This window comes from Athene noctua, chromosome Z (genome assembly GCF_965140245.1).
Source record: "Athene noctua chromosome Z, bAthNoc1.hap1.1, whole genome shotgun sequence".
Taxonomy (NCBI): domain Eukaryota; kingdom Metazoa; phylum Chordata; class Aves; order Strigiformes; family Strigidae; genus Athene; species Athene noctua.
Window position 1 is genome coordinate 13,902,594 of NC_134077.1, and position 26,499 is coordinate 13,929,092.

The window sequence follows — 26,499 nt, forward strand, 5'->3', positions numbered from 1 at the left end:
AAATATAAAAGAAGGAAATAGTCTTGCCTGTTTTCTTGATCTATCTGATGCTTAAAATAATTTCAGTGTAAATATTTCTGTTGTACTAATACGACAAAAATATTGCCCTAATACTTAGTCTCTTGAACCTTCCTTATGATCCTTTGTGAAGAGAAAAGAAACATTATATTTTGTCTTATTTCTTCAGGACACATACAAGGAGATTAAAAAGTTTGAGAAGTCTGTGGCAGGAAATGCCTCTGCAGTACACAGCCATGTCACTGGCAGGTAATATTTGGATTTTGGATTGTTAAGATTAGTCAGGTTCCTACCTCAGATGCCTGTTATCTATGTAGACAGCTGCTTGAGCAATATGTAGTAGCTTGTCTAGTTTAAGCTGTGACTGTCCTTTGAGCAACTGTCCCACTAGCACTCAAAATATTCCAACTCCAGCACCATTACAGTATTTTTACCTCACCTTTGGCTCAAGCTTCCTGCTCTCCTTTTTGCCATATATGCAGCAAGAAAGGACACAAAGTGCATCTCTGTTCATTTCAGTCACTGAGTGTGTAAGGTCAGTTAGACTTGCAGAGAGACGAGAATGGTTGTGGATGTACATAAATGGTAACACATTTCAAAGAAAATATAGAGAAATAGCCTTTCTACTTAGACTTATCTGTATGTTGATTTGTGAATTATTTTCAGTAATAGTCATTCTGTCATCTTTAGTGATACGTATACCATACTCAGAAGAGATGGCACTCATGCATACTGCTGCGTGTAAATAACCTGTCATTAATAGCTCTTCAAAACTGCACTCAGAATGTATGGATATATTCAAGAGTAACTCATCATTCTTTGATATTTTGTGAGCTATCCTAATTTCCTGTTTCTGCAGAACATGGCTTCATAATATCAAATGAACTAATTGTTGGTTCAAGTCAGTGCTGGAGCCCTCCTCTGGACTTAGTGGTCATTGTGGGGCACAGACACATGAAGAAGTAGCCACAGTGCCCACAAAGAGTGCTACTGTGCGTTTGTCAGACTTGCACATAACTATATACGTATCTCTATGAAAACACCTCTAAGAACCATAATTCCTATAAAGTCAGTGATATTTTTCTTTTTAATCTTTTCAATCAGTGATATACAGCAATCACTGCAAACACAGAAGTTGCAAGAAACAACTCTAGAAACTACAGCACAGACTGCAAATGAGCTGTTAAATATTTATTCAGATGATGAATATATAAGGAAAATTCAAAAACGTTTAGAGGAAGATACGTTTGCTAGAGAACAACGAGAAAAGAGACGACGAAAAATGCTAATGGAACAGTTAATAGCACATGAAACTGAGGAGGTGAGAAAATGTATGCTGAAGTGTATAACTCATGCACAATTTAAGAATTTGCTTACAAATGTAAAAGAACAGTGTTTTTGGAGGGTTGAATAAAATCTGGAGGGAATAAAGGGAGATAAATACACTTACCTCAGGAAAAAACTTTTATACCAACTGTTGTCTTTCCTTGGAAACTATAGAAGGTTGTCCATTCTTTCTTACCACCTTTACGTCATACTTCATTCTTATACATTGTAAAGGATAAATGAAGGCAGCAGAGCTAAGATTATTAAAATTTCATTGAAGACCTGCCTTCTATTGCTCCCACCCCCCCAAAGTTGAGCTTTAAATTATCAAAATGTATATTGGTTCTAAAGAACGTACTTATTAAAAAGCAACAACTATGGCATTCCTTGGTAGAAAACCTCTATTTACAAATCTGTCATGTAAATTTTTTGATCTGGATTGAATGAATTCTGAAGTGGTTGTGTTGGGTGATATGAAGAATCAAAACACTTTGCAGATCAAAGCTTTGATTTTTAATGTGTCTCTGGAGGATGTCTATGTTGTGTCTGAAAGTGGATGTTGCATTTGAATCCTGTCCCATAAAGCATAAGGCTTTTCAGATTCCTCCTCAGACACTCCTTATTCAAAAAGCAGCTCTTAGATTACTGACTTCCGGGATCTTCTCTTTTGTAATGATTGTATCAAAATAGAAACTCACTGGGTTTCTATGATTTCTAGTTATCTTTTATCTTAGTGTTACACTGTGAATCCTTAGCTTAGTTCATATGTGTTGAATCCAGTATAGCTGAGTCTGTCTCCACTGCTTTTGCATAAAATAATAGCACTTCAGATGTGTGGCATCTCTGAAAGGGAAAGTATGAAATTACATGTGTATTTATTTATTGGCTTATGACATCTGGAAATGTTTTTGGAGTTGTTAAGAAATTGTTGGGGTAGGCGTCTAGGTGTTAGATGACTTCTTAAGATCTATCCCAGACCTGTATTCTATGAAAAACACCTGTAGTGGTTTAGATAAAGAGTCTGTCTATCCATGTATGCTGTCTCTGAGTTCTCATTCAAAGATGTTCTATATCATGTTCTTGTCGATATGCATAGGCCATGAAGAAGTTTACAACCCAATTGTCTGAAATCACTGTAGTCCCAAAACTTGGTCTTTATCTGCTATTAGCTGTTGCAGCTCCAGCACAATCCCAACATCCTGAACTAGTGGTTCTGATAACCGTGGCTATCAGCTGATTGCCATGTGTCCAGCAACAATCACTGGGGCATTTGGTGGATACAGTAGTTCTAAGACAGCAAAGCCAGCCAGTGCTGTCAAGACGTCAGACAGCTGGTCCATCTGTGGTTGTAGTACAACTTTTGTCAGTTTGAGATGGAGGAGTTATTGCAATGTGCTGTCAATCAGACTGGCTCCAGTGAGGCTCCAAAGCAAGGCAAAAGTAACAACAGTATTCCTAACTTATCAAGAAGAAAAATCAGTGTGGATATAGAAACAATCAAAATCACAAACTGCAGGAATTAGGAAAGACAAGTGAGCAGTTGACTACAACAATATTCTGACCAGTTTAGAGAATCTTAGTAGTAATTTGGTTCTAAATTAACAGACGAAGAGGTGTTTGGCTGGAATTCTGTGAGATGTCAAAAATCAGGTGTTGCGTGATTTAAGAGAAGCTTGAAGCAAAGTGAGATTATTTTCTTTAAAAAAAAATATACAAAGGACTTGAAAATTACTTTCTTCCTCCATTAGACATTGAACTAGAAAGGATTTGCAGACTGAAATTGCAGCTTTCTTGTAAACATTAGAGTTAGATTTTTACCTGTACTGCATAAAACTTGAGCACAGGACATGGGATTAGAGTCAAATGAATTTCATCCCTCGAGAGTGCTTTAGTGTGTTTCATGTCCATAAGTATAAATCTCTATTAAATGAATCTTGTTTAAATTTTTGAGTTTTGGCACACTACAAGTTGGAGCCTGGGAGAAAAAATACTTTACAATGACATGACACTCCTCTACATGGAGCACAGGGGTGATGCCAGTCAGATTTTCAGAGGCAGGAGTGGAAAGTACTTCACAGTAACATGGCTTCATCCCAGTTGTATCTTTGATCTCCACCATTTCAACAAAGTATTTGTTCTAAGCACTCATTATTAAATACTCTGTTCTGGTTTTATCTCTCTGAATTTAAAAAATTATCATGAAGAAGTTACCATTAGCAATAAATTGGGAAGATGAAAACAGGAGGGGAAATGGATTGTTACATTCCTTGTCAACCAAATAGATTTATGTATGCTAAGTTGTAAGTTTTCGTGATAAATTTTATGACTACACAACAGGACAGAATTGTTTCATTTGTATGTAAATTAAAAAAGGAACTGAAAAAATAGAAAAACGTGATATTGTAATTATGTATGAGCAACATGAAGCGTAAATACATTAATATTTGGCCACTGGATGCCACTGTTGTCTCAAGTAGGTAAATGGAAAAAAAGTGTGCATTATGCTTTCTCGGTAGGAATTTTTCAAATGATTACTATGGAGCAGGTCCAGAGGAGGCCACGAAGATGGTCAGGGGGGTGGAGCACCTCCCCTGTGAGGACAGGCTGAGAGTTGGGGTTGTTCAGCCTGGAGAAGAGAAGGCTCTGGGGAGACCCTATAGTGCCCTTCCAGTACTTAAAGGGGCTACAGGAAAGATGGGGAGGGACTCTTTATCAGGGCGTGTAGGGATAGGGTGAGGGGGAATGGCTTTAAACTGAAAGAGGGTAGATTTATATTAGATATTAGGAAGAAATCCTTTCCTGTGAGTGTGGTGAGACACTGGCACAGGTTTCCCAGAGCAGCTGTGGCTGCCCCCTCCCTGGCAGTGTTCCAGGCCAGGCTGGACGGGGCTTTGGGCAACCTGGGCTAGTGGAAGGTGTCCCTGCCCATGGCAGGGGGGGTGGAACTAGGTGATCTTTAAGGTCCCTTCCAACCTAAACCATTCTATGATTTTATGTCCCTTTTATGATATTTATGATTTCTTCAGACACTGCACAGTACTCTCTATGCAGAAGCTGATGTAAAATGTTAGGTCAAAAAATAGTGTTACCATTTTATCTCCTGATATGTCCAGAAGTTTCAGAACTTTTCAGCTTTAGTACTTTGTCTATTCCTGTTTGTATGAAAGATAGCTACCAATGCTTCACTTTGGTGTTCTGAATCCTAAATTAACCATTGTGTAGCTTTAAGTTAATTGCCTTTTTATATATTCCTGTTCCTCAAAAATTTTCTGATGGCGCTTTTTAGGCCAAATCAGCATGTCAAATATTTGATCACTTAGAATATCAAAGTTCTCTACCCTTCAGTTAACAAAGAAGAGGTCTCTTTTGGCTGCTCTGAAGTGTTCTAAAGGAGCATTTTCCCACTCCTTTATAAAGAACTCATTCACTTATACTCTGAGGTGCTTTGATTTCTCACTGGTCCAACTATTTGCACTGTACAGTTGATGGTTTGAGTATGACAAATGACCACTCTCTAAGGGTGGCTCCTTCAATCCCCTGCTAATTAGGACTTAAACATCCCTTTTCCTCTGGTGAAGTACTTATTGCTGTACTAATCCATGGTTGAGGATAAACAGTTGCAAGTAAAGAAAACGGTGAAGGATATTTTGTTTTAATAGGAAACAAAGCCTGTGCGTCCTCTACTCTGCTTTCAAATGCTAATGAAATACTAGGTCCAAAGTAGCAGTGAATAGAACTGAAGCAGCAAAGAGCATCATGTCTCCTTTTATTGCCTTGACTTCATGAATATAAGAGACAAATGGGCAGATTAACTCTTCGGTAGACAGTGCTACTGGAAAATTTTATCACCTATACTGTATCAAATGACGCATAGCCTGAATACAAAAATATAAAGTGCACATGAAGTTGTTACTATTGTATAGTTTTCCATTTCAATTATATGCATGATGATAATTCTGTGCACAGAAAAATAGTACAAACAGTACACTACAAATAGAGTACAAATAAAACACATTCAAAATTAGATCCTCATTTTGTGGTAAGCTTTGTAGAGAGACAATATTTTGTGCAGGTGAAGTACTCTGGGATTAAAACCTGAGATGACCACATCTTTGCCATTAGAGCTACCATGCAGTGCCATGAGATTCAGTGCTAGGAAAGGGGAGTGCAAAGCTCACATTTTGGCTGAAATAAGCAAAATGTTGAGGGATTTTTATATGTTTAGTATTTTCAGGTCACCAGTATTTAACTGGAATGTACTTTATTCCCATGTAAAGCAAAGACACTTAAAAATATGAAGAGAATTTTGTTTGAAAAATAATGGCTTCTCCCTAACATCAACATTAAAGATATAAATTAATTAGAAAGTTGTTGTTCTTATTAGTGCAATTAAAATAGCCAAATTTTGCATTAGAAATCTATTACAGATGTCCTGATTGCACTGTGTAGCACGTATCTAGACATCTTTGTGGAGTTGTTTCATAAATAATATGATAATATGTAATAAAGTTTGATTTTTTCATTTGTAGGTGAATTTATGTAATGTGTTCTGCCCTCTCTGTCACAGGCAGCTGATGAAAAATAAACCAGATTAAAAGAAAGTAGAAGCAATATTTTAATTTAGTTTGATTTTTTGGTACTACTACTAACTGCCTTACCTGTTCCACTGTTAGGAAAATTAATTTGAAATCTCCAGATCAGTTCCCAATTTAGGTCCTTAAATTTTAATATATTTCATAGCAGTTTTGCAGCATCTGAAACAAATGTCCAGGGAATCAGAAATTTCCTTTCAAAATTCTGCTGTAGAAATGATATTTGGCAGTGGGGCTTGAAAAGCAAGCTTTTGCATAGAACTCAGAAGTATTTCTGGACTGTGAAAGAAGTGAGGCAAAGCTTTAGATACCAAGAACAGTCTAGAGAAGTGTAGTAGTGAGAAGATACTATTATGTTTTCACAAGTATTTTGAAAATTAACAGTCTACAACCCTTAAAATGTCTGTGCACATCAATTTGCTTCAGGCACTGATTCAGAATTGTTTTCTTACAGTACCAAACATGGGGTTCTATTCATGTCCCAGTTAAACCACTGAAATTGTTACCTGGAAATCTTGTATCTTCCTCTGTTCTGAATGCTTCTTTATATTCCCAGTCTCCTGAATGGAGGAGAACGGAGAAAGTAATTACCCAAATCTGAAGAAAGAGGGAAAAAATTCAAACCCGTAGGAGAATAGACTGGATGAAGGATCCAGCAGAGTATGGCTGAGGATGGGGACTGGTGAGGAGCAGGGATAAGTTAATGTTTTGAGGAAAAGGTATATCTTTACATACAGAAATCAATTGTTTGAAATGTGCACCAGTTGCTTTGCACACAGGAAATATCCAAGTTAAAACTGAGTAATCTGAACAAATGTTTTTACTGAATCTCAGTTAAGACATATTTAGAATTCACTTCCATAGTTCTACGTTCTTACATTGTTTGCAGAAATAGTACTCATAAATAGGTATGTATCCAGATTTATATATCAAATGAGCAGGTAAATGCTGGTATATGACTCCACTGATATTTCTCATATGAGACTGATGAGATGTCTATGAGATAGTTTATAAGCTGTGCTTAATACTATTATTTGTTATCTTTTAGGAGGCTTACCAGGAGGAGCAACTTATTTACAGGCTAATGAGACAATCTCAACAGGAGCGGAGGATTGGAGTTCAACTCATGCATGTTCGACATGAAAAAGAGGTGTTAAAACAAAACAGAATTTTCAGGGAAAAACAGTATGAAGAAAGACGACTGAAAGAATTCCAGGAAGCTCTTGATAGAGAAGCGGTAAAAGATTATCTGCTCCTTGAACTGCTGCAGGACTGTTACAGTACTTTCCTGTTATAAATGAAATTTGTATTGTCAACTGTTAGAATTCAGGACTTTTCTAGAGGCAGTGTGATTTAATGATGAATATATTCTTTAGGGGTTAATATATTCTATAAGGGATAAAGCTGAGCAACTTAAAGTGTGATTTTGATCTTTTCTTTCAAACTAATATTAACTTTGTAAGAAAACTCATCTCTGTATGCTGAGTTTAAAAGGCACAGAGGCAAAATGACAAAAGACAATGACATAAGAACTTGTTTCAAGACTCATGTTTTTAATTTCCTTTAGATGTAATTTTTTAACATCCATTTTTGACAAACGCTGGAGGAGCTTCACTCATGAGTTCTAATTTCTACCTTGGATCTTGGAGCTGATTAGTAAATTAAAAGGATTTCTAATCCTGTGGGAAACTGCCAAGTGCTATGCTCATAGTAGGCTGTAATGTGATGGTAGAAATCTTACGTTGCTTCTGCCAAAAGCAATTAGCAGCTCCAAATCCTCCAACACTGCTGGAGTCCTGTGTAATCAGCAGCTATAGCTCTTGATTACATCTCTTTCAGTACACTTTCTGCCAAAACGAACACACCATCACATGAACTACTGATAATTTTCTACCACGACCAGAAATCTTTCTCAAAGATTGAACAGCATTAATAGTATCAGATTATTTGCAGATCAGAATCTTGTAAGTTAAATTGACACATACTCTAAATGAGTATTCCATTGTGTGTTTCAGTGGAACTAAGCCTTTACCAATGCATCTGCATAGTTGTTCCTTAGAAAGAGTAGAGAGCATAATTTCATGTTTCCCTGCCCTCTAAGCACTGAATATGTTCTCAATCTGTTTGTCATGAAAGAGGTAATATGTTTCTCTTTTATTTCATTATATTTTAGCAGTTGAAAATCAAACAAACTGGAATTTTTAGAATGAATAAGAATTTTTAGATTTCTCTATGTGTTAATCTTTTTGCTGACTATCCAGCTCTGGTGAGAGTCTAGCTGTTTTAATTTCTTGACTTAAATGAGCAAGTTAATTTTCTTTTCCAGGACTGTGCACTTCTGCACTTTCATTTTCTTTACAATCTCAAATTTACTCTTTAAAAAAAATTCTAGGCTCTTGCAAAACAAGAAAAAATTGATTGTGAAGAACAAATTATCAAAGAAAGAGAATGCCATGAGAAAATTGCAGTTGAAAGAGCTCAGGCACGTTATAAAAAGCATTATTCTATATGTTCGGAAGTGGTTGACCAAATTATTGATTTGTCCACAAAAGTAGGAGAATATCGTCTACTGACAAACAAGTGAGTATGATAGCTGTTAGGCAAAAATAACAGCCATTAGGTTAGATTCTCAAACATCAAACTTTTCGCAACTTGAATCCTTAGAAGACTAAGATCTATTAGTTCTACAGCCTTAGAACTACTGATTGCTTTTTTTGTGAACAAATTCATTAGTTTAAAAGTTAAAAACTGAGTGGTGCTTATCTCATAGATATCTGCACTAGCTGAACAATTCAAACCTGAATGAATTTCCTAAGACATATCAACCTGCCTGGACTGTCCTAAATAGTAGCAACTCAGTCCAAAATCTTGTACATGCTGTGATTCCCTCTTCTGATGTGCCCTAATTGCACAGGGTTTCTGAGAAGGTCCTAAAAAAGCAGTAACCTCCAAGTGTAGGATTGTTTTGAAAGCCACAGAGTGGGGTGTTGCTGTTGTTCTTTCATTAGTATTCAGTGATTAGACTATGGGGTAAGGCTTACAGCATGAGAAAGTTTGCCAAAATCTTCATTGCCTTTTAGAATAATTCTGTGTTAAAATAATAAAGCTGTAACCATATGAAATACATATGATTATATTTTATGGAAATTATGTAAATTTAGGCTCAGTAAGTACACGATAAAATAGTCAGCCTAGACACAGTTTAGTGACGATTTGAATATTGCCTTGTCTGACACAGTCATGGTTCCAGTGTCAGCTAGTATCATGTTTGCTTGTACTGAGTGGTGCACAATATGTGCAGATATTTGAAATACCTTTCTAAAGTATGCATATCAGGGTTGTATCTACATTTACTTTCACTATAGGTGTGCTTTATCTGTCTTTCCATGCACTTAATTGTGCAGGATGCATGTAACAGGTATTCAATTATTTTTGAACAGCACATGCAGAGTTTATTTAAAGCTATAACACTAAAGTATCAACAATCACTACTAAAAAAAAGGAACTCCAAATTGAGGTAATCTTAAGAAATAGTAGAGATTTTCATTTTGATAATTTGTTAAAATTAAGCTGTTATTGTTTATTTGGCAGCCATAGAATTCTAATGTGACATATGTCAGCATCCTGTTTGCATTTAGCTTGCTACTATATGCAGTTTATCTGGTTTTATATGCATATTTTCCCTTTCTAAAAGAAAAAAAAAAAAGACTGTAATTACTCATATCATTCTGAATTAATTTTAGATTCCAGGAAAAAATTATATAGATTTTTGGTGAGAGGAGGCTTTACCCCAAAAAAGGGAAGAATATTTTGGAACAGGGAAAAATCGCAGTAGCAAAACTGTTACTACATAGCTCTGCCAGCCAAATACTGTGTGATAACACATTTGTGAAAATACTGAAGCCTACAAGTGCCTATGGCTGTCATATAAGTAAGAAAGCACTTATAAAAAGCTCTAATAATTATAGAAAGCATTATAAACTATATCTAGTTTAACATATGCTTGTTTCATGATTGTGATTCTTGTAAATTTGGGTTCCCTTAACACCTTTAATCTTTACTTTGTAACCTTTTTTTTTTCTTCTGCAGCAGAATACCATTAAAAGTGATGCTTGATTGGAAGGAATTTTTTTTTAATGGAAAACCAATGTATGAACAAGCCTCAGTTCAACCTTTGCCAAATGATCTGAGCCCAGAACAACTTGTAGAGCTGAATAAAATGAATCTGTTAGATGAAAAAGATTATGGTGAATACAAGGTACATCAGACTGATAAGACATAATATATGAAAATACAGCTTGATGTTTCATAATCAAATATTTTGTTGTGAAGTTTTATTTTATTCTTTCACTAGTTTCTGATGTCAGATCTTGACATGCGTTTTCTTTGTGTTGCCTGAGGTTGTATATGAAATATATGGCTATATTCTATGTTAGTAGCACTGAATCACTAGTGCTATTTTAAAACATTGCTAATTTTATTCCTATATATGACATTGATCATATTTCTCTCCTGAGTTCATAGGACCAACATGTTAATTGCAATGCAATTAATTTTCAGCTAATTGGAATTTGAAAGTGTGGTTAAAGCTACCACATTTGAAAATGCGACAGAAAATAGCCAGCAAAAGCAAGTAAAACAAAATATTATATCTGTTACAAAACCTAATAGTCTTAGTTTCAGCAATTTTAAGTGAAAGCTTTATTTATTTTAAGATGGTAACATTTAACAACAATCCTGGCTGACTGAGAAGGTCCCGACAGATTGGAAATTGGCCAATGTGACGCCCATATATAAGAAGGGTAAGAATGATGATCTGGGAAATTACAGGCCTGTCAGCTTGGCTTCAGGTGGGGATGAGTCACTTTAACAAAGTAACAAGTGATAGGACAAGAGGGATTGGCCTCAAGTTGTGCCAGGGATGGTTTAGACTGGATTTAACAACGCCTTTCCAGAAGGGGTTGTTGGGTGTTGGAATGTGCTGCCCAGGGCAGTGGTGGAGTCCCCATCCCTGGAGGGGTTGAAGAGTCAGGTTGACATAGCACTGAGGGATATGGTGTAGTTGGGAACTGTCAGTGTGAGGTTAATGGTTGGACTGGACGACCTTCAAGCTCTTTTCCAACCTAGATGATTCTGTGATTTGTGAAAATCATTAAAAATGGCTGACATTTTTGTTAACCTTCTGTTAGAATACAAGTGACTATTTTTCAAGGTGCCTTAAAACTTTTCTTCAACTTTGCAATATATTAGTGTAATTTCACAAATGAAAGATAAAGAATGAATGTTTCCCTGTTAAAATATATTGTACAATTTTTTCCAAATTACATTAACAGTGCTTTTCTTTGAAAAAAAAAAAATCCCCCTACATATTTAGTCTTTTCAAATGATCTGTATAACTAGAATACGGCAAAATCATGGCAAATAACCTGTCTTTGACCTGTTGGGAAATTATAACTGCAGTGTAGAATATCTACTTCCTGAACCAACTGGTACATTTTCTTTTGCAAGGAGTATAAATGTTACAAGTTTCTGTGGTGAATGACTGACAGCTCAATTTGTTGTCAATATTAATATGTTTTCCTGATTTGTTTATTTATAAGGCCCTTGTTCAAACCATATCAATGCATGTAATGAATTTCATGATAAGTTTCTTTAGGGGGAAAAAGGCATATATACATGACCAACAGGGGGGACATATAGGATAGACAGGCAGGAAACAGTGGAGAGAACTAATGAAAATTAAGTTTTTCATCATATTGTTGTTTATATTACAAAATCTTCTCTAGATGTAAGGGCACTGAATGTTGCAATCATTTAATGACAGATTAAGCCTCCTTTTCACTACCAGCCTGTTTCAAATGCATTCACATAATTAATTTTTTTTGCAGATGTTGTTATCGTTTCTGTATAAGAAGCTGGTTCATATGACATATAAAATTGTTGGCAGTTTGTACTTATGTCTTCTAAAAACCCAGTGAACAGCTAATACCTTCAAAGTATTCTAGATTAAAGTCTATTGGCAGGGCATTCTGACAAATCTTATGCTGATTTTCTTAAGCCTTGAGAAAAAAGCCCTGCACCACATTTTGGTATCTCAATAATACTAAATTTACGTTAGGAATCCTGACTAGAAGTGTCAAATATATAAAATACAAGAACAAAATCAGTCCATTGCACATTCCAAATTAGATTGAGTTTGAAAATATTTGGAAGCTGCCACATTGTCAGTTATGGCTAATCAATTAATAAATTAATGGAATCACCCATAACAGGCATAACATAACTGCTGAAAATATAAAATAATTTCCAGTTTTGATTGAGAGTATTAACCAGGAGTTACGTAACTGGCACCTGGATACCTGAAAACTTGTTTCTGACAGGTAAGCTACTTTAGCTCAAGAAAGGTACAGTCTAGCAATCTTCTGGTCAAAAGGACAAGAAATATGAAAGGTGAGTACTTCGAATGGGGAGCCTATTCCATTTGGAATTCGTTTTTCCTACAGGTCTGATAGAACTTAAAATAACTGATCCATCTCTACTTATATGTTTAAGGAAGACTCGTTCAGATAGGTCAAGGGTTTGGGTTTTTTTAAGCCTGTCTTTTCAATTATGTGTTAAGAAGTACATTTTCTGAGATGTATTAGAGAAGAGAAGGATTTTGTTTGTTTGGTTTTACTGATTAAAAATAGATGGTATTTTCATTTAGAGTTATAAGAAGTTACATTGTGTTGTTCTATGTAATGCACATATGTTTAAAATCAACACCGATAAAGTTTTGTTAGCAAAATGCATGCTGTGGCAATATATCATTCCTGGTAGTAAGTTCAGGAAAAGGTTGCATATTCTTCCTGGAACATGAATTCAAAACGTTTTCCAGTAGAACTTTGAAACTGGTTGCTTCTGTTGATGGTGATTAAATATTTAAGTTATAGAATGGTAAAGTTTAGGTTGAAAGGGATGTGGAGGTCATTTAGTTCAACTTCTTTGCTCAAAGCAGAACCAACTTCTGAGTCAGATGAGGTTGTTAGCACCTTGTCTGGTCAGCTTTCAAGTGTTTCAAAGGATAAAGATTCCAGACTCTGTGCAACCTGTTACTGTGCTTTACTTTCATTGTGAACTTTTTTCTTCTTTTTTTTTTTTTTCTTAGTTGGAATTTCTCTTACTGAAACATTTGATTTTGCCTCTAAACCCTTTATTGTGCACCACCCCAAATGAGGAACCAAGCTAGAATCTGATTGGGAATATTAGTCAACATATCTTCCAAAAAGCTGTTTAGTAGCCTGCGCTCAAATAATAAGTAATACAGGACTAGTATTATCCTGCATACTAAAATGTTCTCTTTTAGCTTCTCATAGCATAAACTGCTCATCAGGACTTTGCTAGTGTTATAAGATCCAATAGTGGTAGAGTATATATTATAATGTGAACACAATTCTGTGTTCGGTTCTTTTGATTACATCCTTCCATTCTTATCTTTCTTCCAATGTGATTGTCAGTAAGAGTATATTTACTGACAAAACCTCATTAAGCTGTATTCTGGTAACTCATACCACTGATAAATTTTTATTGGTCTCAAAGTAGATGAACTAGAAGTTTGTACTCAGTATTTCCTTCCCTTAAAATTATTTGAATTATATGATGGTTTGTTTGGTTTGGATTTGTTCAGCGTTGTTGGGTTTTTTTTGGGGGGGTGTGTTTGCTTTTTTTTTTTTTTTTTCTCTATTGAATGTGTGTTAGGCAAGTATATATATTTGAAATATTTGTCCATAAAATTTTCAAATATTTATGTGTGATACTGGGCAATAATGTTGCCCAATTTTTAGAATGCTGAATATTAGGAAGCTGGGCTTCTATTCAAAAAATCTACTACTGATTCATTCTCTGGTATTAGTGAAATGATTTTTCATGTTTATGGAATTAAAAAAAAAAAGGATTCTAGAAATCTATGAAAATGGTTATAGGAGTACTTGTCTCTCATCTAGGTATTAGTGATTATCAATAAATGCTTAATGATTGTGAAAAAAATATAGCTTTTAACGAGGGTCTATTTTAAAAAATATTATTAGTACTATGCAGATTTGGTTATTGTATGTATTGTGTTTGTATATAAAGACATATATCTAGAAAGATGAAAGACAAGGCATATTAACAAATTATTTGGTAATTTGTCATTTATACAGAGTATGACAGGGGAATGGTGCCCAACAGAAGAGAACAGTGTAATCAAACCTCCTCTTAATAATAACATATTGGGTCATGTGCTTCGCAGACTGATGGAGATTTTCTATCCTCCAAAACCCAAATGTTCACCACCTGTATTTCCTCCATTTCCTATTAAGGGATGTATTTTGGGAAAACTTTTTAGTGGAAAAACCACCTGTGTAAAGTTTATTGAAAAAGGTAGAGATACTTTTAAAAAAACTAAAATTCTTAAAAATCTTTATTTGTGTTAGAATCCCATCTTAAAGTGAAAATTGTTTGTGCAAATTCTTGCATTACTAATCCTTGAACCTCAGATGCATCTGTATTTTGCAGGGGTTGGTTGCGAGTCATCCGTTATCTTCCAAAATGAGATTAAAAACATCTGAATTTTAATATAGTGTTAAAACAGTATTGCTTCTGCATTGAGAATTTGAAAATGCTTTTGGCAAATTTCTCTGGGGATGTTTCTTATAGAATAGACTAGCAAGATAGCTGTGACTGTAGGTACACACTGTGCAGTGGTTACAGAGAAGACAGTGGAAACAACTTATATCAAAAGCCCGAACAAAATCATTACTTTACAGTAATAGTGTCTCTGTATGTATGCTCCACTTGAACTGTAAGGCTATCTAATTTTTTTGTGTATTAGTTTGCAATATTCAGGTACTATGTGTTGATACTCTGGTTCAGGAGGCTATCCAAGCTTTTCTTAAAAGTGAAATGAGAGGTGAACACAATGTGATTCCACAAGAAGCAGAGAGTTCTGGGAAACAAAATGAGGTAAACATTTTTGTTAATTTTGGTTTTGGCTTACACGGGGAGATGAGAATGAAATATATAAGGAAGAAAACATATTATTTCAATTTTTTACTCAATTTCAGACTTAATTTTAAATTTTGATTTACAAGACTTAAACAGTCAGTTTGTACTGGCAGGCTTGTTTTTCCTGTAATACGTAGTTTCCTTTCTAATCCATTTCTTTTCATAATTGATACAAGGTCCAGGAGAAATTATCAAAATCACCACCGGAACATCTAAAGAAACTCCAAACAGAAACACCTATCAATGGAACCGAAGGTGTGTATATATTTTATTTATATGTGTGTGTATATTTATATATTTGTAAAATTTATTTTCAATTCTTATTACATTTAAATGGCAATTTCCCTTTCTCTTCTACATTTGAGGTAGTATCCCTGACATCTGAGTTTTCACAGTAGTTTCCATTATGAATTTCCTGTTTCCACGCATTCCTACTCTCTGGGGACAGCAAGTGCAGTCTGCTTCATGAAGGAGCGTGAGCTAGATGACAAGGACAATAACAAAGCAGGAAGTGCCAACATTCACCAGCAAGAGTGAGGATATTGACTGAAGTCAGGGTCACTGTAAGGTCCAGAGACATTGATCAGCCTGCACCTCAGTCTGGTGATAACCCACCAATTCTGCCAATGAATCAAGTCTGAGGTCAAGCTGGGAGCTCAAGTTAGCACATGTGGATCGGGGTCAGAATCAAGTACACAGGACACGGGGTGCAGACATCACTTCTACACAGCTGTAATGTACCACAGGCAGGGTCCAGGATGAGAGCTTCAGCCTGAAAGCAGCTTCCAAAGGAAGGAAGAGCAAGCCCTCACCTCCTGTCATTTTACCTTTCTCTACAACAGATCTTACCAATAAAGAAACTGACATTGGTATCAGCCACCTATACTCAGAATCACAGAATGATTGAGGGTGGAAGGGACCTCTGGAGATCACCTAGTCCAATCATCCTCCTCAAAGCAGGGTCACTACTGCAGGTTGTTTAGGAATATGTTCAGTTGGATGCTGAACATCTCCAAGGAGGGAGACTCAACAACCTCACTGAGCAACATGTTCCAATATTCTGTAACCTTACAGTTAATATTTTTACGTTTAAATGGAATTGTCTGTGTTTCAATTTGTGTCCGTTGCCTTTTGTTATTTTTCTTGGAACTGCTAAGAAGAGTCTGTCTCTGTTTTCTTTACTCTTCTCCCCACCCCAGATATTCCTAAACATTGGTATTTCCCCTCAGGCCTTCTCTTCTCCAGGCTGAACAGTCCCACCTCTCAGTCTCTACTCTATGCCAGATTCTTCCAGACCTTAGGAATTGTCAGGGTCTTTCTCTGGGCCTGGTCCAATATATCCATGTCTTTCTTGCACTGGGGAGTCCTGAACTGGATGCAGCACTCCAGATGTGGTCTCACCAGTGCCATCTCTTTTTAATGTGATCAGGACACTGTTGGTCGCCTTTGCTGCAAGGGCACATTGCTGGCTCATGATCAACTGCTTCTCCACCAGGGCCTCCAGGCCCTTCTCTGCAAAGCTGCTTTCAAGACAGTTGGCCCTCAGCTGGTACTGAAGGCACAGGGTTGTCCTCACCAGAAGCGTTTCCCTTTGCTGAACTTCATGACATTTCTGCCAGCCCTTTTCTCCAGCCCATCAAGGTGCCTCTGAAGGGCAGCACAGACATCTGGTGTATCAACCTCTCCTTCCAGTTTTGTATCCTCTGGAAACTTGCTGAGGGTGCGCTCTGTCTCATCATGCAGGTCATTAATGAAGATGTTAAACAGTATTGGTCTCAGAATGAGCCTTTGGGCTACACCACTAATCACTGACTGTCACCTATACTTCACACAGCTGATCACAAACCCCTGAGCCTGGCAGTTCAGCCAGTGTTCAGTCCACCTCGCTCTCCAGTTACCTAGTCCATACTTCATCAGTTTGTCTATGAGAATGTTAAGAAGACAGTGTCAAAAGTCAATGCAAACAGCATGCACTGATCTTCTCTCAGCCACTGAGCCCGCCACCTCACTGTAGAAGGGTGTCATGTAGTCGGGCATGATTTCCCCTTCATAAATCCATGCTGACAACTCCAAATCATCTTCTTGTCCTTAATAGACTTGGAAATGGTTTCCATGCTTATTTGTTCCGTTGGTTCCCAGCAACTGAGGTGAGGCTGACTGGCCTGTACATCCCCAGTTTCCCCTTCTTGCTTTTCTTGACGACAGGAGTGGCAGTTGCATTCTTCTAGTCCTAGGAATCTCCTCCAATCACCAGGATCTTTCAAAGATTATTGAGAGTGACATAGCAATGACACCACCCAGGTCCCTCAGCATGTGTGTGTATATGCCATCAGGTCCCATGGACCTGTGTACTGACAGTTTACATAAGTGTTCCTTAAGCTGATCCTCCTCCACCAAGGGTAAATCTTTCCTGCTGCAGACTTTCCTGCTAGTCTCAGGGGCTTGGGATACCTCAGTCTTCTGCATGTCTCTCTCATCAGGCCGACATTTTCCCAAGCCTTCCTTTTGCTGTAGAGATAACTGTAAAAGACCTCTTTGTTGCCTTCTGACTGGACATAAAACAACGCCTTTTCCCTACGAGAATCATCAAGCCTTGAAACAAATTGCCTGTAGAGTGAGTGTAGTCTCCATCCGTGGAAATTTTTCTAGATCACAATTGGGTGAGCAACTGAGCAACCTTGTCTGACTTTTTCACTGATGGCACTTGAAGCAGAAGGTTGAACTTGAACTAAGTGATCTCTGGAAGTTGCTTCCAACCTGAATTAATCAATGTTCCTATGGTTCTAACAATTATGTATACACCTTCTGTATTGATTTGTTCAAAGAACAATAATGAGGCATATACTTTATATTTGTCTATAGTAAAAAATATTATAGTAATAGAATTATCAAACTTTATATAATGTACCTATTTTAGGCAATTATCCTGTCAAAAAGGATCCATCTGGACAAGAATTTATATTGGATAACAGTCAGGATGGCTTATCCAAGGTTTGTAATGCAGTTTTAGCTTCTACTTTATAAAGATATATTAGTTAAAATGATTAAATTACTTAGAAGGTGATAACCATTCATCATTCTAAAATTAATTTGTTGACTTCACTGCAAGCATTTTCTGTGTGAAATATGAAAAGAGTTTATTATGAAAATGTGTTCCTGTGTATGTTGATTAAAGTTGTACATATTGTTAATGTTATATATCTTCTTGTTAAGTCCTACATTTATGTAAGATATGGTAGTTTCTACATCATTTCTGAGTTAGCAAAGATGTATTCCTGATCTTGCTGCTACCAAGCAGATAATTCATCCCACGACAAGGTTTCTTTTCATTATATTCAGAAATATTTAATTCTGCAATGATCTCTTTGACTTTATTGCTCACTGGAAAATACTTCGAAAGCTAAGATGGAAAAGAATCCCTGCAGAAATAATAAAGTTAAATTCTGCTGTAGAAAACTGTCAGTGGATTCACGGTAGTGAAAAATCAGAATAAGCTTAGGACCAGGGCACTTACTTTTTTATTTCTTGGTCATATACTTTGTTTCTCAACCTTGTTTCTGTCTAAAATTTTAATGGGTGTAATGATGGAAATCAGTTGGAGATTCAATTAAGTTAGGCCTTTTTTACATCAGTTGAGCCTATTTATCTTTAATAGATAACATTAAGTACTAAATATAAACAACACAGTAAACATTAAATTTAAATACATATATAATGTATACAGTAGAAGCATACTATTTTTAAGACTGAGTATTGTGAATGTTCTGAGCATATTAGTCTTACACTGCACTCTTCCACAGCTGTCTGTACGTGCCCAGCTTGGTGCTACATCACAGAAATTTTTGAAGAAAGGAAAAAGTATTCCTGATGAATTACTAATTGACATCCTATTGGAAGCCATTAAGTATGAAATTGTGTAGCTTTTTTCCTCAGTTATTTAAAATGTAATTATCCAGCTTGTAGTCTAGATTCAACCATTTGTCTTTATTAAGATGGTTTTTTGAACATTGGTCTTCTACTTGGAAAGTGGAGCTAGATAGTGGAGTTATTAATGCTCATTTTATGCTAGCAGTAGAGTCTGGCACTAAATTATGCAGACATTGTACACTACTTCAGGTAAGTAAAAATATACACATGACTATCACATAGTCATTAAGCACAGCTAGTGTCTCTATTTTATGTATTAGTTGGAAGCTATTCAGCATGTGCTAGTATTTTTTCTTTTAGATTTTATGAAATTAATAATCCAAGCATTCACACTTCAGCAGTTATGTTACTTCCTTTCAACTACTCTTGACAGAACATTCTCTCAACTAATGCAATGTGCAATTAGCACTTAAGTTCCTACATGAATATAATTTGTTATATTACTCCTATTAGTATATTTTAAAGTTACAAACCAGATTTTGCTATTTGTTACTTCAATGCAAAAGTTAGTAGACAAAATAGTGAAATTACACCTCTGATCATAGTCCATATAGAGAATGTTTTTGAAATCTTTATTTATCAATATAGCAAAAAATGTTTTGTTTTTGCTTTTTTTCACTTAGTTAGGCATGTTATTTTTCTGATTTAAAATCCATTGTTACATAGTGTAAGTTTTAATAGTCTGTTATATTTTGTATTTCTCTGGATATTTAATATATTGAATTTAGAATGAAAGATTGCTAAGGCCAGCTCTTCTTTAGGTGTTATTATTATCTTATCAATTCTCTGTATAATTCTGCTTCTTCATTTACTTTTAGCAAAATACCAGCAGAGAAGGGGTGGATTGTGGATGGGTTTCCAATGACAATTAATCAGGCAAAACTATTTGAAAAAGCCTATACAGGGATTGATCCAGAAGCAAAAGATACAAATTCTGGAAAGCTTTCACTTGTTACAGATCCCAGAGTCCCTAACAAGTCTCCTGTTACCTCACCTGCATTTGATATTTCTGTGTTATTGGATGTTTCAGACACTGTGGTACTGAAACGTGTGGCTAACTTGAAGAGTAAGTTTCCAACTACTTTTAAAAAAGTAAAATGACGAGCAGATTCTGACGTATGGGGCATGTAAAGATTGATATAACACTGAAATAACTAAATTGTGACTACTTTGCAAAATACTAGTGAGTTGCATATTTTAATTAAAAACACTAATTTATGTGTTTATTTTCCTCTGACAATTATGAAGTTAGAAATTGTTTAGATTTCTTGACAGTTTTCTTCTCCATTTTTAAGGCCCCTTTTAACTTTATCTAAAAGTACATGACTAGGTATAAGGAACACATTCATCCCAAACATTATTTACCAAACATAAATTGTACTTATGGGAGAAAAATAGTATTACTGCACAAGTGCTCTTCATCTCACAGTATCACTTTCATTAATTGTGCATTATCACCTTGAATGCTTCCAGATTATTTCAAATACTTTTATTTGCTTCAGTCAAAGGCAGATCAGAAATGTGGAAGTACATGTGTATATGCTTGTTTCTATTCATACTGAATTTTCCCCGGAGCTGAGATACCAAAATGGCTGGTGTAGATACCACATAAAACAGCAGCTGGAAAAAACACAACACATTCAGAAAAATGCCTCATTACAAATGACTGTGTGTAAATAGTATTTTTCTCCAGGAGATACATTTGGAAAGGGATGAAGGAAATTATAAACAAAGGGATGTGCCAGCATTCATTCCCTATAGATTATTACCTTTGTTTTGTCTTCAGTTAGTCAGTGAACAATCAGAAATTGTTGATTTTGTCCAACAAAGGCAAAGGCATCAAAAGCTTTTTGAGGGCTGTTTTGCTTCTAGAGCACACATTTTTAATTGCCTTTGCTCACCTTGGTAAAACAAGTTCTTTTCATTAGTATGTCCCATATTGTCCAAATTACAAGGAAATTCTACTCTGTTGCTTTCACTGCAGCACTTACATGGTATATGGTATATGGCTTGGATTAAACCACCTTTACCTTTAACTTCTATGTATAGGTAGGAAAGAGGTTAAGGCAAAATCATTAGAGCTTCTGCTAAAAATGTGGTGAAGATAAATGTAGACACTTGAAATTCTTATTCATTTAAAAACTTTGTATTGCCAAAACACTTTGAAAATGTGATAATAAAGTATATAATCTCATAAATCCAAACAGAATTTATTTCATCAGAGGTAATGTGATAGAGTCAAAAAATTAAAAAATCTAAAATCCATTAAAAATTGGTTTATTTGTACTAGTTAAAGGGGTTTTTTTAATTTCTAGAAGACTCAGAAAGAGAGAATACCATCTTCAAATACAGTGGAATATCTGCCTATTGTTGTGAAAAGGAGTAGTTACTTCGAGGAAGATTCAGATTAGACTGTGAAAATACCTTTTAACTTTTAGAATAGATAAACCTGTAATAGTCCACCTGCAGGAATGCTCCCTCTCTGCAACTGGAGATTTCTGTGACTGCAAAGCATCCATCAGGAAATATTAGTGCTATAACTGGCTATGCATTTAAACAGAGGAAGAGGCAAGACTCTGTCTTTCCAGCTTAATTTTAGATTTTTATTATTTTCTCTTGAGTTTTCCTTTCTCTTAGGGAGTTTGGTACCCAATTTTTAAATGAAGAAATATAAGATCAAGGAATACTGAGATTTTTCTTTTAATAATGATCTTACTTTGGGCTAATAACCACCTCTATAATTGCCTTTTTCAATATATCCAAATATACGCTGTTTTTCACACAGCAGATAAATCAAAGTCATCTCAAACTGAACAGGACGACAACAATCAAAGTTCAGATGCTGAAATCCTAGAGGAGAAGATTGACCTAGCCAGGGACCAGGTGCTACATAGGTATGTTATATGAAGTACAAAAAAGTTGCTTCAGCCAGATGTTTAGGCATGTCATTAATCTGAATCTCATATATGATCCATATAATACTGATATGCCTAGTGTTCAGAATTTACTTAGGAGTTTCTCTAATGTAGAGCTTAAAGGGTACTTTCATTTTTGCACAACATATATAATCCTAGATTATAAGAATTAAAGTGCTTTGCTTTTCCAAAGTATTCTTCCAAGGAGAATTTATTTTTCATATATATATATATATATATATATATTGCATGAACTGTATGTATACGTATATGTGTGTATATGTATCTATGCATACATATGTCTGAAGTATGTCATACATCATGTGACTGCCCTTGAGTGAAATGCACTTGATTTGAGTGACAGATTTTCTAAAATGGTATTTTCTGCTTTTACATTTCTAAAAAACAATTGGTTTTGATTAGATGTTTAACTTTGCATAAAGGGCAAAATTAAGAACAAGTTTTGTTACTAAATATTTGATACTGTCAACTATTTCAGAGATTATTATTATTGTTGTGATATAAGAAAGTAGGTTTAGCTTGTGATAAGAAAGAGTAAGAAATATGGAAGTCTAGTTAGCAGTAGGATTTTTAAAATTTTACTATGTTGAAAATGAAGGGTTGGTGTGGGTGGGGTATTCTGCCAAAAATATTACCTAGATTTGTTTTAGTATTACATTAGATGGTCTGCTTTTTCTTTTGTTTATTAATTCAGGAAAATGTTTTATTTTTCATTAGTTAGGTTTTACTTTTATACATTAATATGATTTTTGTAGAATTTCAGGCTTTCTAGACACGTGGCCAAAATTAGAGAAATGGTTTTCAGTCCATCAAAATATTCTAGTGAAAGTCAATGCAGAGACAGAAGAAAGTCTTGTGTGTGAAACAGTGAAGGAAATTATAATGGAGGAAATTGACAAAAAACAGAATAGAAGTAAGTTTTCCTGTTCTTACTTCTTACAATTCAGTAAGAAAAGACTTTGTTATTTATAATTAACACTAATAATAAATATGTAAAACTATTGATATTTAAAACATATTTGAAGGTATTAATTATACATTCATATATAAGGGTCTGCTCAAGAAATATCATCAGAAAAAAAGCTTTTACCGGTTACAAGTCAAGATCTGCTCCCTCCCATTCCTGTGGCACCACCACCAATTGAACCAGGATCAGATGAATGGATTTATGTAGATGAACCACTTCCCAAGGTACATTCATTCGTGATTAAAAGTCTTAGATACCGAAGTATATCTTTTTCTCAGTATTTTATGCATATTATACCCAAACATTTTGTCTCATTGCATGTTGTTTTCTTCAGTGTTTTTCAAGGAAAGATACACTACTACTGTATTATAAATATTGAAAAATACAAATAACAGTTTCTACTAAACTATATAAAATAAGGTACACACTTTAAAATTTTGATCATTGTATTTTTCTGAATTCTTCACATAATGTTGAAGAATAACACATGGATGCCAAAATAATACTTTTTAATATTATGAAATACTAACATAGACTTACTAGGTCAGTTTCTTTACTGTGCATCTTGTAGAAAGAATGTAAGAATGGGGAGTGTGTGCACTGATATTTCTCCTGGGATACTTTTTTCCAACGTATTTTCCCCAAAGATATCTTCCTACTTTCCAATAATGTGAAATTTAGGGGTTTCCTGAGATGACTTTTTATCTGCATATTTGTGTTTAGTAGCTCTCGGTAGATTTTTCTTCCGTGATTATGTCTAGTTGCTTCTTTTTGAAGCAATTTACTTTTTGATCTCCATGATATAGCCTGTATAATTAGGCTCTTTCTGAAAAAGTATTTCTGTCTCTTTGCTTTAAACCTTTTGTTTACTTGAGTCATTTGATGACTCTACTTTTATTGTGAGATACAATGAATAATAATTTTATAATCACTCTCTTAAGGTATTTAAGAAGTGACGAGCATCTATTACATCCTCATTTTGCTCAGTGTTGCCTTGCTTTTTCAATCCAGTCATCATCTGTTTAAATCCTCATGTGGAGCTGTTCATACGTTATGATTCTTGTCCTTCTGTCTGGCTGTTCTAGTTCAACTGTAAATTTTTTTAAATGGGGAGCTGGGACAGTATGCAGTATTTGAAATTTAGATTTGAAGGGTGCATAATGATGCTTTGGGGTTTTTTTCCTGCAATTCCTTTACCAGTTTTGCCTTCATGACTGCAATTAGCTTGCATAGAAATGTGTTTCCTTTGTCCATGGGCTTTATTTTGCATTTAATGACAGTCAGTCAAATGTCACTTTTGCAATACTAGACAGCTTAGATTTTTACCAGCATAAACAGCATAAACCAAATTTTGATTCTTAAGTACTCACTTAGTATTTTCACTTAGTTTATGAATATATCCAGAACTACAGATACTAGAGTGTTCTGCTGGAATTTCCCATTCATTTTGAGTACTGACACTTTTTCCAATGAAATGCACATGATAAACTGTATGTTGGTACAGTCTCTGTAATCAGTTGCACACAGTTGTAAATCAAAAGAAGTACATAGTGAAAAATTCAGTAATTTGATTTCAATAAATAACCTTTCTTATATTTGCTAATGCTACAACCAAATGGGTTACCAAGAAATATATTGATTAATTCTGATGTTTTTAAAAAATTCACAGGAGATACCTGATTTTTTAGTACCTTACTGGGAAATGGTAGAAAACACATATAAGAGTACCATCAAAACTATACTTCGATGTCTAAGGGATGAACAGCATGCTGTGATTGATTACTTAGCAGATGTTAGGTGAGTAGAAATAGTAGCTTATTACATTAATTCTCGTATTTAGTATTTTCCCTCTGGCATTCTATGTCTTTTAAAACCAAAATTATTTTTACCGTAATTTACAGAAAAAAATTCCAAGATTGTTTGAAGCATCCAGATCTTAAGCAGGAGTTTGTATCTCAGTGGCAATCAGATTTTAATTCAGTTGATGATGACATGAGAGAAGATGAGGAAACAAAGGCAGAACTACACCAAAGAGTTACTGTAAGTAAATGGCAAAAGTTGTAATATACCCTAAAGTATTATTTCATTGTATACAAATTTGATGTACCACGAATGATACTATTATTTACATTTTTTTCCTTTTTACCACTCCTCTTAAGCTGTTTCACTTCCTCTTCTACATAAAGTGTTCTTCACAATTGTTTCTCTGTTTTTTGGCCATATCTTTCTTGTGTCTTGCTTCTTTTTTTAGGTTATACTGTGGTATTCTGGCACATTATAAAATAAATATTTCTCTGCTTTCTTTTTTTTTTATGTTTTATCGTTTTCAGTGATTTTACTCATAAATTTGGACATTTCTGTTACATTCTGACAAATCTTGGCAGTCATTTACTTTTTCCATAAATGATATATGGTAATATATGTTTTCTAAAACTGATTCATACAAAGTACAGAGAATTTCTTCAAAATGTTTTGACTCAGGTAGTTCTTTGCTAGGTCATACACGTCCTGAGAGTTCTTCATGAAAACCCATGACACTAAAGGTCCTAACAAGTTCAGAGCCAGATTTAACTTAGGCAGGAAGTAGAACTATCTTTGAATTGATTAGATTCCTATTTCAGAGCAGACATGATTTTTGGTTGAAATCATATCAGGAAGTGCTCCCATAAAACAGGGAAAAAAATGCTGGCAACATTATTAGTTGAAAGGAACAGTGGTGGAATCATGGATGATTCTTTGAGATGGATTCTTTGAGAAGACATCAGGAGCTGCCCCCATGTCAAACAGAGCCACGGTCAGAAGGCTCCAAGACGAACCTGCTGCTGGCCAAAGCTAAGCCGATCAGTGATGGTGGTGGTGCCTCTGTGATAGCATATTTCAGAAAGGGTAAAAAACACTGCGTGGCAGCTGTGAGAGAGGAGTGAGAAAATTTGAGAGAAACAACTATTCAGTCCCCAGGTCAGTGAAGAAGGAGGAGGAGTGGGTGTTCCAGGTGCCAGAGCAGAGATTCCCCTACAGCCTGTGGAGAAGATGATGGTGTTGCAGATGTAGCACATGGAGGACCACAGTGAAACAGATAGCAACACAGCAGCCTGTGGAGGACCCCCATGCTGGAGCAGGGGGACATGCCCTGAAGGGAGAGGCAACCTGTGGACAGCCCACACCAGAGCAGGCTCCTGGAAGGAACTGCAGCCTGTAGAGAGGAACCCATACAGTAGCAGGTGTTCTGGCACGACCTGTGGCCCATGGAGGACCCAACTGGAGCAGCATGAACCTGAAGGACTCCACCCATAGAAGGGACCCACGCTGGAGTTCTTGGAGAAATGCAGCCCATGGGAAGGACCCATGTGAGAGAAGTTCATGAATGGCTGTATCCCACAAGAGGGACCTGTCTCTGGAGCCAGGGAAGAGCATGAGGAGGAAGGAGTGGCAGAGGCAATGCATAATAAACTCACCACAACCCCTCATTCCCCATCCTCTCTGCATCATTTGGGAGAAAGGAGGTAGAAGAATCAGGAGTGAAGTTGAACCTGGAAGAAGTGTGGGAGAAAGGTGGTTTTAGTTTTGTTCTATTTCTCGCTATTCTGCTCTGTTATTAGTTGGCAATAAATTAATTTCCCTGAGTCAAGTCTGTTTTGCACATGATGGCAATGAACAATCTTCCCATTATTATCTTGACCCACTAACTTTTCCATCATTGTTTCTCCCC

General features: G+C 35.6%; 1 protein-coding gene across 1 annotated transcript in view; it reads left to right on the forward strand.

The window, feature by feature from the left end:
• Positions 1-26,499, forward strand: part of SPEF2 (sperm flagellar 2) — a 65,233-nt gene that overhangs the window by 14,918 nt on the left and 23,816 nt on the right. Inside the window, 16 exon segments of the mRNA XM_074932681.1 lie at positions 188-267; positions 1,123-1,339; positions 6,985-7,173; positions 8,329-8,516; positions 10,026-10,194; positions 14,117-14,336; positions 14,788-14,918; positions 15,137-15,215; positions 17,878-17,951; positions 18,761-18,864; positions 19,706-19,953; positions 21,673-21,781; positions 22,579-22,739; positions 22,860-23,014; positions 24,460-24,587; positions 24,692-24,830. Of these exon segments, the coding sequence (XP_074788782.1) occupies positions 188-267; positions 1,123-1,339; positions 6,985-7,173; positions 8,329-8,516; positions 10,026-10,194; positions 14,117-14,336; positions 14,788-14,918; positions 15,137-15,215; positions 17,878-17,951; positions 18,761-18,864; positions 19,706-19,953; positions 21,673-21,781; positions 22,579-22,739; positions 22,860-23,014; positions 24,460-24,587; positions 24,692-24,830 (2,391 nt within the window).